This window comes from Volvox carteri (genome assembly GCF_000143455.1).
Source record: "Volvox carteri f. nagariensis unplaced genomic scaffold VOLCAscaffold_72, whole genome shotgun sequence".
NCBI lineage: Eukaryota > Viridiplantae > Chlorophyta > Chlorophyceae > Chlamydomonadales > Volvocaceae > Volvox > Volvox carteri.
In genome coordinates this window covers 432,923-446,589 of record NW_003307615.1, presented here as the reverse complement: position 1 = coordinate 446,589, position 13,667 = coordinate 432,923, and the positions used below count along the sequence as shown (strand labels likewise).

General features: G+C 52.7%; 2 protein-coding genes across 2 annotated transcripts; both read left to right on the top strand.

The window, feature by feature from the left end:
* Positions 1-553: 553 nt before the first annotated feature.
* On the top strand, positions 554-2,244 carry VOLCADRAFT_107646 (uncharacterized protein; the record flags this gene model as incomplete). Its single annotated transcript, XM_002957338.1, has 3 exons — positions 554-620; positions 800-890; positions 1,170-2,244. 3 exons carry the CDS (start codon positions 554-556, stop codon positions 1,954-1,956), a joined length of 945 nt encoding a protein of 314 aa, XP_002957384.1. The 3' UTR covers positions 1,957-2,244.
* Positions 2,245-4,464: 2,220 nt separating this feature from the next.
* On the top strand, positions 4,465-9,277 carry VOLCADRAFT_98457 (uncharacterized protein; the record flags this gene model as incomplete). Its single annotated transcript, XM_002957337.1, has 8 exons — positions 4,465-4,607; positions 4,974-5,034; positions 5,424-5,571; positions 5,836-5,967; positions 6,307-6,472; positions 7,053-7,113; positions 7,351-7,842; positions 9,227-9,277. The coding sequence occupies 8 exons, from the start codon at positions 4,465-4,467 to the stop codon at positions 9,275-9,277; spliced, it is 1,254 nt and encodes a 417-aa protein (XP_002957383.1).
* Between the last annotated feature and the right edge of the window lie 4,390 nt (positions 9,278-13,667).

Sequence of the window (13,667 nt, the reverse complement as noted above, 5' to 3'; positions counted from 1 at the left end):
AGGGCCCTGTAGCACCCTGCAGCGCTGTAGGCAGGTAAAAACTTTGCATTAATAAGGAGCATCAGAGCAATAGGTTAACCTTTTGTTTTGTCAGGAGGTCCGCAAGCAAAGTGCTACGTTCGCATACTCCCGTTGCAATCGGCATCTGCATACCTTAATGCCCGTTCGCGGCGTAACACACGGATTGCTGTCTTGCGAGCTTCCTAAATCATTACCATTATGAGCCGACTTCAAGAACCTTGCATAAGGTGTAAAGTGTGTAGTGCATGTTGCAGGTGTTGACTGTTCTCGTCCCATGTGTAACCGAGCTGCGTTGCTACTTCCCGCACATCGTACACCCGTTGAAGGTGACGGGTGGCCTCGTACTCTTAATACGCATGTGCGTATATAATATGCATAATATATTTCCTGCAGACATTTAACAGACGTTCAATATCAGTTTGGCATATAACTCCCAAAGTCAACATTCCAGCGCTGGATCCTTCCTAAGCTCAACTGCCATTGCGAGCACGCTCTTATCCTTGATCGTTACGTCCATTTGAAGCTGGCAACAATGTCTGCTACGCGGCGAACCCCTAATGTAATTTCAATCCTTTTACAGCTCGCAGTGTACCTCACAGGTACGATGACTCAAATCTCATACAAGTAGTTTGGTCTTGGAAGATTTCCATATTTCTTGAAGTATTGGAATGTGGGCTCCCTCCTTCCTCCGCACTGCGGAATTGGATACACCAGGCCTGTTAGCCCAATCCTCTCACCTTCTTAATATGTAATCCATGCGATTCTCTTTCTATTGCAGTTGCAAATGTTGGCGGCTTACCATGCGTTGCTTCGTCGCGGACTTTGTTTCGCGGAGGACTGCTGGGAGGTGACTCCAGTGCATCTTCCAAGTGAGTCACAAGCCTACAAATAAAATTGCAGGACGAATACGTCCATTAATCAACACTACATAAGCGAATAGGGTGGCCGCTTCCTCAGCGATGAGGAAGGACGTATGTAAGCGACTTCTGAAGCACGTTACGGATAGGCTTAACTATTAATATATTAGGGGATGACCTTGTCTGCAAAACAGCAGGACATATTAGTCCGGCTTCCCAGTGCTGAGAATGGTGCCCTGCTATTTGCGTTATGTCCTCACTAATTACGCGTCTCATCGCCTATACCTGCAGGCTTGCTGCAGAGGTCAAGTCGTCTGACAGCTACAGTGGCACAGCTTCCACGTTTGAGATTCCGGTGCTTGGATCCCATCGCCGGGCCAGGCTGTTGGCTTCAGTGCCTGCCGCCACGGCCGCCAGCCGCACCGCCTCGCAGCCGCCTGCCAAGCGCCCGGTGTCCTCCCCGCGCCTCCGGCCGCCATCACCACGCCGCATGCCCTCCCCTCCCGTCAGTAAGCCATCCCCGCCATCCCCACAAGTCTCGTCGCCGCCGCCGCCATCGCCATCATCCTTCAGTTCAAAGTCCTCAGACATGCCGGTAGAGCTTCCCAGCCAAGTTTGCGCGGCTATCAACCTGATTTCACCCCGTGACCAATCCGGGGCCCTGACCTACACGTTTGGAAAGCAGGTCAGCTGCGATGGCGCCGCTGAATGGATGGCGAAGAACCTGACGGACGCAGCCCAGCAGGCTGGTGCCCAGATCTCCACTCCCTTCGCGCTGGAAAGCTGCAGTGCCACCTACGATCCCAACGTCAAGCCACCCGCGGTGCCGTACGTCATGGCGTGCGGCTCGTTTGCCAACGTAAAGGAAGCCGCCAAGATTCAGGACCTGTTGAGTCCCATTCTGGTGCAGTGGTCGTACCTTGTTCTCGGCCGTAAGGTGCCCGAGGGGGCAGGCTCGCTGCCGTACATGTGCCCACCACTAGGGTACACCATCCAAACTATGGTGTGGGGCACAGAGGACGAGTCACCGGTTGCTTTCTCGGAAGTGCAGTGCTCGTCGTCTCGAGGTGCCCTCTAAAGGATATGAGGCGGCACAAGAACGTGCGTAGTCATGGAATCATCCAGTCCATCCCTGTGCATGTATTCGTTGGGGCGACGACGAGCAGTAGTGCTACTAGAATACACAAATAGAGATTCCTGGCATCATGATGCAGAAGGAAAGCCCGCGGCCATGGCAAGGTTTTTCCGGGGTAGCTCGGCTTCCTCCTATCTGGGAAGAGTTGCAGGATGGCCAGGTTAATGTATATGGGGGTAATGTTCTCTTTAGCTTAAGGCGGTCTTGGCTGGCAACATGCTGATGCGGAAATCCCATAGATCACACGGCGCTATTACGCCGTTTTAGACCATTGATTGATTTCGTTATCGTGACTATGTGTGCGGCTCTGCGTTGCAAGAAAGGGATCCGGGGACGTCGCTGCTTGCTGTGCAGATTATTTACGCACTCGCATGCCAGTGCTTCCGGTGACTTGCGCCTGACGCAAATGTGTATGTGTGCGAAGAAGGTAGCTTTGCGTGCATCCATGAAATGTGATTTTGCTTGCATGCGCTGTCTTTTGAAGAGGTTTTGGTTAATTGCATTTAGCAATCACAAACCACGCAAGGCATTGCGTAGCACTCAATCATTCACAAGTATGGCTGTGCGTTTGTGGTTTTTTACTTCCTCACCAACTTTAGAGAACGATTTAAGCTCTAGCCCGGTGTATATAGTGCCGATCTGCCTATTAGCAGATAGACCTAGACATTTTCGGCGTAGTGGACTGGGGCAGCCCCCTACTGGCTGGGGCAGCCCCTTGCTGACCGGGGCAGCTCACCGCCGTACTAGATGCCTAGTCCTGTGGTGGACTGCGGTAGCACATGAGTTGAAATTGCCGGCGCATGTGCTGGCGAGATGTGTAGCCTTGGTGCAGGTGCGCTTGATAGCATATGACTCGTGGAGCCCTGAGCATTCTCGGGCACCGCTTAACCGTTTTGCTTTATTACTTTGTAACCGCAACATGGCTCACTTGCATCGCGCAAAAGCTATTTATCCTTGCGCCAAACTCCAACCAGCGGGGCATACATACGTCTCTAGGAGTTATGCTTTCACATCGCTTGGGCTACTGTAGGCTCCAAGAGTGTTTAGAAATATAAGTGACCCAGGCGATTGAAACCTAGACCAGCTGCTTAGCGGTTGGTCGAAGAGTGTGTGGTTGCGATTGCCGGTTTGGACCGATAAGTTCTACTTTGAGCCATTTACTGGTCCAAAGTGGAAAAACAGATGTGTAGTGCTCGCAGGATCGATAATTAGTTCGCATCGCCCTGACCACAGGCCGCTGGGTTGGCACAGGTTACCTGGGTTGTTTTGCGTGCTAAGGATATTTGTTGGGCCTTTGTATTTTTAAAATGATCTGATTGCTGTGCTTTATATTTCCGGATCCACTGTGACAAAGATCATTCATACATTGACGCACGATACCATTACCATTTTGTTCTCGGAACAGTCTTGGGCCTTCCAAGGCAGAGTGTATGAAGCGCTGTGCACCTGGGCATCGCCACATGGTGGCCGAACGAAAGCGAAAGTTTAGCGATCGCTCAGTAAGTAGCCCTAACAGATAGCATGGAATCAGGGTTGATGAAGCCAAAAGCTTGAAGGCAACCAGCGATAAGGTCATAACGTAAAAAAAGCATAAAGCCACTGCACATCATGCTGACTGTAAGCACACGGTTACCATTTTTATAACCGGATGTGTATGCGCTGTTAACATCTGCCACTACGAGCAGTGGCTCGCTTGCTTTCTAGAATGGCACGGCACACTGATGTACAGCTTTTGGATATCAGGAGATGTAAATTGAACAACTCTAATTTATGATGGCTAACTGTTTTGCTGATTGGCCACTATGTTGTAGCCGCCCGCCTGCTACTCACTTTCCCGACTACGCCCCACGCACTTAGGCTTCCCTACCGCAGTACGTCTGTTTACCAGTGCAATGTAACTGTGATATGTTTGACTTTTCGCTTAATTACGAGTTCACTTGAAGTAAGCGTGGATTTCAGCAATGCGTTGCGGCTGCTAAGCTGCCGGACACCGTACGGCTCGCTTTTCACCCTACATAGTCTGATGGCTTACTTCAAGACCATTTAAATCAATTTTAAGCACTATTGCTTAGCGTAATCATAGTAAACATTTAGCTTTACAGACTGGAAACTATAAAAAAAGCCCAACCGCTACAAAAAAATTATCGGAGTGTCGGAAAGGCCGCCCAAGTTCCTGAGGCCAAGTCGTCCCAGAAAAACTGGTTCCTTATTGAAACGACATAGTCCACACGGAGAATGTGTTCTCTGAAGGCCGCGCACACCTCAAATTGCCGTCGGTTGACGCTTCTTTCTTTATCAGGTATGCTGAAAGCTCGTGATGAATTTAATTTAATGCGCGAATGATGATTACATCCGATAGGCGCGCACAAGACGCGCTCAATCCAGGAATAAAGCTTCTGGCTTTGGCCTTCCGTCCGAATCCCCCGCAGCGCTGCTTGACATTGCCACGGAATGAATGCTCATACTCTGTTGAACTTCACTGCAACGCATAATTTTTGTCACGCAGTTTTTTTGCTAGCGGAATATAAGCACATCGTCTCCGCACGCATCATCTCCCTTCGTGGGGGCCAAGAGTTGAGGACGTCCCTAACCGGGTGCGTCGCATAGGTCCTGAATTATCGGAACCGCTATAAGGAGCCATGTCGGGGGACTCGTTATGATGAGATGGCAAAGCCTTAGTCATGCCTACTACCTATCTTTTCGATACTCGGACTGGTTGGAGACGTTGTCGCCTGGAGGCTGGATTAGCCCTAAGACGTTGGGAACGGACCTGTAACCTTTTGGCTTCGTTATGTCTGTTACATTTATCACCGACAATGGCCCATTTCAAAAGATGGGCTGGGGCTATTTTATATATAGTCTCGACCTTTGCTCCCTGGGCGGGTGTCCTGTGAGCCGCCTTCAGCCCTTCAGCAAGTGGCCCTGCTTCGCCCATCTTGCTCTGTACCCAACTTGCACAGGCTTACCACGAGCGATTGCGGTTGCTCGCCCTACAGCCTCGGCTTTGCTAGCTTTGAAAAGGTATGCATCGTACGATATTGTTTTTGTTGAACGGCCAGGTCTCGGTCAAATCCAGTTAGGTAACGCGTGACCGTGCGACCGCGGAACCCGATTCCGTCAGTTGCCATTTTCCATCCAAAGGTTGGTATGTGTGCAGCAGTCAAGCGTTCCTTCAGCGCCTGCCGTCTCACATTGCGTCCAGCCGGAACTCATATGCACATATGCTGATAACCTGATGACCTGGTAACCTGATTACCCGATTACCTGATTACCTGGTTACCCGATTACCCGATTACCTGATTACCTGATTACCTGGTTACCTGATTACCCGATTACCCGATTACCTGATTACCTGATTACCCACACCTACCGTGTCGCAAGCAAGCAGCCTACCCTGTATGGTCCCGCAGAGATTCCTCGGTGGCGGTCAACGTGACAGCAGGTACTGCTTCCTGGTAGGGGTCCGAGGCTGCGATCCTGGCGACACCTGTTGTGAGACACTGCTACGAGGCGGTGTGGACAGCCTCTACTTACAAACAAGTGGTGCGTACGACTCACGTGAGGCGGGTGGGCGTAGTTAGGATTGATGTGGCTGCAATCTAACCCTTTCCTAACGCTTTCCTTACACCTAGTTCTTGCACGGCAGCGACGGAGCGTTCATATTGGGAGCATTGAATGTTCGTTGTGGACGTGTACACGCAAGTTGTTCCTTAATGCAGAGGAAGGAATGCCTTGCTAACGGACTGACTGACTGACGGACTGACTGACTGACGGACGGACGGACTGACTGACGTATCTTGGTGCGGCCGGGCAATGCTGCAGGTGTCACCGCCGTACACTCGCGTGGGCACAAGCATGTGGAGATGGGGGTTCGGCAAGTGGAGGTCAACGGCAGCATCTGGATGCGCTGGGACGCGGCTCCGCAGCGTACCGACGGCGGTACCCTCCCTGCAGGTGCGCCTGTACATACAGCCTTCAGCCTTGTTAGTAGCTAACTCGCTAGCTAACGGTATTGCGCCACAAGAGAGGCTGCGGTCCGACTCTAATTTTTGGAAGGTCGATTTCACCACAATACTCACTAGACAGCCGCCAGGCATTCGGCCCATTTGATGTGTACAGGAAAGCATTCCCAGCGACACGTGCACATGGCACGGTTGGCCGTGCTAGGCCCTGCTAGCTACTGGTCGTGGCTCGCATGCATATGGTATTATTGTGGTTACTCTACACAGCTTTACGCACTCACACTTTAAGCCCTCGCCATGCATGTATCCATTATGCCTGCCCTTCATGCAGGCATGGATGATATCGACGCTGCCACCATCCGCATCTTTGGCTTGTCTCTGGATTCCTCCACCTTCTCCGGCACCACCATTTGCTTAACCACCACCTCCGTTGCTGACATGGAGCAGGGCTCCCTTGTTGGCGAGCAGCTGCTGTGCGAAGCCCCCGGGGACTGTAGGTGGGTTGATTGCGACGATGCAAATTGCGCCGTTATTGCATACGCTTCTGTGGGATAATTGTATGCGGAGAGCACTTGCATCGTCGTGGGCGATATTGGTCCGGATGGCAACTAATCGTTCAACAACCAGCAGCCCGTGTGGGGCCCAGGTTAGCTGGGCCCGGGCCCATGGCCCGGTGCCACGAGGCCACCATGTGTTTGTCATTATTAGTCGCGTTGTTTGCTTATTACAAACTCCGTATGAATGCCGGGGTGTCTGTACAAGCCAGGCCATGGAAGGCTAGTTGCCGTTGTTGCGATGCTGGGCGTGGACGTTACTTCTGCTGCGTGCCCCTCTGCTTGCATATCTGTTCGGCCGGGATAGCCGTTTGTTATCAGCTCTATCTCGTGCCTCAGCCAGTGTGGAACTAAGTTGCGTGCCTGCGGTAGCGTGGCTTCCAGTCCCACTGGCCAACGTCAAGTGGCGAATGCTAGCTGTTCAGCCCAGCAGCCACACGAGCAGCTATTCGCAAGCAAAGTGGCCCCCTGCCATTTGTCGTCGACCTCATGCATGTGCATATATGAATGTCCCCTAATGTAGGTTTGCGGTGACACCGGCAGCAGCAGCGGGCGGCGCCAAGGATGCAGAGAAAGATGCGGCGGTGTGTTCGGTCCTGGGATTCCGACGCCGGGCCAGGCTGTTGGCTTCAGTGCCTGCCGCCACGACCGCCAGCCGGACCGCCTCGCAGCCGCCTGCCAAGCGCCCGGTGTCCTCCCCGCGCCTCCGGCCGCCATCGCCACGCCGCATGCCCTCCCCTCCCATCAGTAAGCCATCCCCGCCATCCCCACAAGTCTCGTCGCCGCCGCCGCCATCGCCATCACCATCACCTCTGTCACAGCCCCCGTCACCTTCGTTGGGCTCCAAAACCTCCGATGCGGCAATGATATCTTACAGCCAAGTTTGCGCGGCTATCAACCTGATTTCACCCCGCGACCAATCCGGGGCCCTGACCTACACGTTTGGAAAGCAGGTCAGCTGCGATGGCGCCGCTGAATGGATGGCGAAGAACCTGACGGACGCAGCCCAGCAGGCTGGTGCCCAGATCTCCACTCCCTTCGCGCTGGAAAGCTGCAGTGCCACCTACGATCCCAACGTCAAGCCACCCGCGGTGCCGTACGTCATGGTGTGCGGCTCGTTTGCCAACGTAAAGGAAGCCGCCAAGATTCAGGGCCTGTTGAGTCCCATTCTGTTGCAGTGGTCGTACCTTGTTCTCGGCCGTAAGCTGCCCGAGGGGGCAGGCTCGCTGCCGTACATGTGCCCACCACTAGGGTACACCATCCAAACTATGGTGTGGGGCACAGAGGACGAGTCACCGGTTGCTTTCTCGCAGGTGCAGTGCTCATTGCGTACTTGAATTCCAGAAGCGTTGAAGCCGCCCTCTCATCTCTTACTGGGAGATACAGTCATATGTCGATCTTCCATGGACAGATCGTATATGAGACTTCATCAGTGGCGGAATTAATACGACGTGTACAGAGAAGGAGCGGAAAACAGCCATTCCGCGAGGGTGATTGCGTATGACATCAAATCGTCTTATACATTTATGTGGCTGGGCTCCTGGTTGATTGATTGTCCTTGGGCACAGGAGCTGGGTGTGCACCTTACCAACAAGTCCGCATGCATCAGCGAATATTGTACTTCCTCTTCTACTTGCTTCTTGCCATTGCGGAATGGGTGCATTGTTCTCGTACAAAGGACTAGCAAGCCGTGCATAGAATTTGACGCTATGACATACATGCATGCCAAGTAGCTATGGGCAATGTATGTATGTCGTCGGAGCAGGATTACACTGGTAATGGGGGCTGCTGCGGCAGATTGCGTACCGCTGCACTGACAGGCTAGGGGTAGGAGCTTAGGTCGTAACAGATAGAGAAGGTCACTTATCATGCATGGTCAACCGAGCGATTGAACGGAGCCAGGGGCAGCTGCCTGCAGGGGCTGTTGCCTGCGTGCTCGGCGATGTATGGCTGCACACTACTGCGGCGGTGCTACTGTTTGTCTACACGGGGAGCTTGCAGCAGCCGCGCACGTGTCCCTGGACTCCCATTCCGGAGCCCGGAAGCATCATCAAATCGCCAGATACGTGCGTGCTGTGAGCATTAATGCTTCATGTTTACCCGCTGTGCAAGCCAACCCTGAAGTAAAGGTTTGGTTATGAGCGAGGCGTCGAATGCCCACATTCGTTGCATGCATACCTGCTTACGGCCATAGATTTATAGATGCCATCTTTCGTTACTCGTTTCTAGGGTTAGGTTTTAGACAGCCAGCTAGGCCTTGGGCGTGTAAAACACATACGCGTGGGGGAGGCGCGGGGTTGGTGCGCATAACGCAAATAATAAGCACTCAACGGCTAGGACCGGGTGCCCGACGTTTGGTTTCCTGATAACAGGACAATGAAGAATGGAATTCCCTAGAAACTGTGTACCAATGGGCGGCCATCCTGCATTAGCGCGCATGTAGAGCTTGGTTCCTTTCGCATCTGTATGCCGCCGTATACAGTACAGCAAGCGGGGGCAGTTAACGTTAACAGGTTAACCTGTGCGCTCGCTCCTCGGCTGTGAGTACGCCGCAGCAGGGGCCTGCATGGCACCCGAGCGGAGCTACTATTAGATGCATGAATCGAATATCAAATCTTTATGCACCTGCGGATTTGGAAATTTTGACTGCTGCAACACATGTAGCTGGCGCTGCTCGCATTTATTATCCTGCAACAGGTGTGCTCATGGGACCTTGCGGGCAGTAGCCCCAGCGGTTTTGCGTTTTGAGAGGCTATGACTACGTACGTTGTGAGGTGTATGTGAAGCTGTTCTAGCTTGGTGTGCGATTTGCTCCTTGTACAGATACATATAGCTTGTGAAGGAAACACCAGGCCTGTTATTAATTAGCTTCAGGCTAATACAATAACCGCTGTGATTTATCACCGCCCGCCCTTTATCCGCGGCATTTCAGTTCGTGCGAAAGTTGCTCTTGGATGATGAGATACGCAGATAGAAGGACACACATTGACATCCAACGACGCATGGTATCAATGAGGCTTGGCTGTGCATGCATGGTTGACAGCTCCCATTTCATGTATGTCATCAGCTGCCTGCGTGCGTGCAGTACGGTGCCTGATGAATGCTAGCTTGGTAATTATTGATGGGCTAGCCGATTTCTTGGTTTAGTAATTTGTCTGCAGAGATCATTGCGGCGGGAGAATGACATTAATTACAACATCAAGCAGGTAGTACGCACGTACACGCAAGCAGTGTACGAATATCCCGCCGGTCCATGTGGCCTGGGATCCTAGGGAGTGCTCACCAAGAAAGCAAGCGGAAGAGAAAGAAATTGTGGAGCACGCATCAATTTTGTGGTAGATTATTGGCTGAACATGATGATTTATGAGTATGTGACACCGCCGTGTCAAGGCGGCGGGTTGTAAAGTGGCAACAGCAGACTCTTGATTCCTGAACATGTGTAACGCGATGGCAACAGCATGTTCTGTTCGTCTGTTTGTCTATATCTCAGACGTCTGTCTGTCTGTCTGTCTGTCTGTCTGTCTGTCTGTCTGTCTGTCTGTCTGTCTGTCTGTCTGTCTGTCTGTCTGTCTGTCTGTCTGTCTGTCTGTCTGTCTGTCTGTCTGTCTGTCTGTCTGTCTGTCTGTCTGTCTGTCTGTCTGTCTGTCTGTCTGTCTGTCTGTCTGTCTGTCTGTCTGTCTGTCTGTATATATGTGTGACGCTGATTACACTGTGGGCTTAGAGCCGGGGGCTCACGGCCGAAACGCAGCGCTGGGGCAAGACACACGCGGCTGGTTGGTCTCATGCATTCAGCTCCCGGATCAGACCGCGCGAGATACGACGGCCGGCACTAAGCAGCGTTCCCCACCGGGGGGTAGCGCTAGAGCTAAACGGGCTCTAGGCCTGCTAGTCACCTAACATAAACGAAGTCGCACCCGGGGAGTTCTTCCTACGGACTGAAAATACAGAAAGCACACGTTCAGGACCAGGGTGGCCGGGAGCCCGACGAGTCATCCCGGGGTGGGGAGGTCACCAAGCTCCAAACAGCCTCAAAGAGAAAGAGCACAAAGAGCTCACACAACAAGATGCAAAACAACCTCCCGAGACCGAGCAAACGAGGCGGGAGGCGGGATTCTTGAGGAGAGAGGGATGGGGTATTGAGATTTGGGGGGGAACCAGGGCTTGGGTTTTTCGGGGGGGAGGTCGAAGGGTGAGGGTGGGGGGTGGCGGGGGTGAGGGAGTAGGGATGGGGGCCGGAGGCTTGTCGCAGAGAGGATGGGGGGGAGAGACGGGGAGGGAGGGGCTATCGATTCGCGGGAGCTGTGCTGGCGAGTCGGGGAGACAGCGGCCTAGTGGATTGCCTCCCGGTAGCTGGAGCCTCCACCCGGCCGATACCTACCGAAGGAAGACTTATTTCATTTGCTTGCAGATACCCTTTGTAACGTATGATGATTCCTCATAAAAACAGCGGGGTAGTAACGTATAGTCTTACACTTCATGCGTAAGATGCGTACGACACCTTGACTTGGGCTAGACTACCTGGGTGGTTGCTTATCTGCTGTCAGGTGTCCTTTGGCTCGGCGTGCCGCGATTGCGTTGTTTTTGGTTGTGCGCTTGAGGCAGGTTTGAGGCAGGCAAGGGATGCACCAGCGAGCCGCACACCCTCGCTGTTCTCCGCTGGTTAATGATGGACCGCTGCTGCATGTCATGTCGGGCAGGGGGGGTAGAAACTTTGGGAGCCGTAATGGTTTGTGAAACGTGGAATGTCGATGGGTTCATCAACATTGGCTCATCAACGATGGGCTCATCAACGATGGGCTCATCAACATGGCTCATCAACCATGGAATGCAGGCATATGTGTGGGAACCTCGTGTATATGCCATGACGACACGCCCGCGCCCCATTGTGATGAATGTTCAAGAATGTGTGGTGCGTGTGGACACCTCAAGAGCTCCCGATACTTACAGTGCGTTAATGATGATGGCTGCAAGCTTATGTGTCACAAAGCACATACACGATGTACTCACGGACGTCGTCTTTATGAGAAAGGAAGCGTGTGTAATGATATTCAATGAAATCAGTGAAGAAACTTGTAAGGCTGTATTTCAAAAGACGGAAGAAGAACTTTGCCTGTCTTAAGCAAGCACTTGATTCCTGTGGGCCACATCACCCCTTCTTGCGAATTGTGCCAGGCAAGTTGTCATGTTCACGGGACCGGCCACCGATGGACCATTCGCTGTAGTACATGGTACCCAGCTCGGCACACATAACCTCTACAAATACGCGCTAAGCGCGACCGCCAGCACTCGAGAGGCCCTTTCAGCGGTCAGCTCCTACATTCGCTATCACCTGTATCACGCTTCTTTATTTGGGTTTCTTTTATTTGGGAGCTTTTGGGGCACAGGCCTCATCTAGTAACAACGTGCAAGTTCCTGTCGGTTTTTGCTGGTGGGCCTTCTGGTGGAGGTCCGATGCGTTTCACCAATTGGTGAGCCTATTGGCAGTTTTCCCAGTGGGTGTTTTGCTTGCCCTGATCACCTTAGGTGCAGTGCACGGCCCGCTGGCCCGCTGGCTCTACTCTTCACGAGTCTGGAGCCCACTGTAACCACCACAACCCCCAACCCCCACCCCCAACCCCAACCCCAACCCCTGGAGACAATACTGCAATTTGCGGTTTAAGATCCTGGGATAGACTTCCCCGAAATCATCGGGAGCATGATCATGGCTAGCTGCTGAGATGCGGAGTTGAGGTCAAGAGTTGATGAACCGAGAGTCGCACGTTGGATTGGTGGCGACGCGTGATATGACGAGGAGAGATCTGAAAAGCAGAATCAACCGCCTTGGACTTGCAGTTCGTATGGCGCAGTACAGTGTGGTAATGGTGGATGGTGCTGTATGATGTTCAATCCTAAATATGACAATCGAAGTGTGTTCAATAGGCCTAGAAGCCTCCCACGCTGTAACACCACTACCACCACCACCACCAACAACAACAACAACAACAACAACAAGTGTGTGGAGGAACCCAATGCAGGAAGTGTGCGCTTAAAAGCGCAAGCCCTTCCGTGCGCTTTCATACTTAATTTACGCCCGCTGAAACACCCTTAGGTGTGGGCAGCAAGAGTGGATGTTCGTACGGATTCGCCGCACCCATAACTTCAAGTTCGGACAGTTACGCACGGAATTTTTTCGTATTGTTGTTAACGATTTTGTTTTGATGAAACTGAAGAGGCAATGGCTTTGCAATTGTGGCTGCTGGCCAGCTTGCGAAAGTGCATACCAGCCGCGACACCTGGCCCAGACGAGGTGCCGCCCTGGAGCGATGCTAACCGATTTCTTGCCAGCGCGCTGCTCGCAATTCCAGCACAACCGTCTTTTTCTCTTAAACAACAGCAATTTGGTAGGGTTGACGAACGTGAAAGAAACTCGACCCGAACAAAGTCGAGTTTGTCATGTCAACGGTATAGCATTCCTTCAAGCCACAAAGAACACAGTAGTTCAAATAGTAATAATAGTAATGCTCTTATTATAGAAGCAAATATTTGCTTCGTTCTTGTATGTGCGATAGCGACAGCCACGTGCGGCATTCCAACCTGCAATATGTGAGACAGAAAAGATGATAAATGCCTTATTGCTACTGGTGAACTTTGTAAAAATGAAAGCAAAACTGTCCAATGTCTTTCTGTACGGCGACCCTCAACACCACTGCATGACCTGCCAAGGGCTGCAGACACCTCACTGACACTGACAACCCTCCTAGCCCAGGCCTGTTCTTCTTTCCCATTGGCTCCCATCATCGCAGTGTGCCCAAACAAAACTCCATCCCTTCCGCCGCCATTGCCGCCATCACCATCCCCGCCATCGCCACCACCTGCCATCGTCACCCCTGCCACCATCATCATCACCACCGTCGCCATTGCCACTGTTGCCATCCCCACCGTCACCATTGCAACCGTCACCATCCCTGACGTCACCATCCTCACTGCTGCCATTGCCGCCGTCGCCATCCCTGCCATCACAATTGCCACCGTCGCCATCCCTGCCATCACCATTGCCACTGTCGTCATCCCTGCCATCGCCACTGCCGCCATCGCCATCCCTGCCGTCGCCATTCCTGGCGACGGCGGGATCAATGGCGATGGCAGGGATGGCGACAGT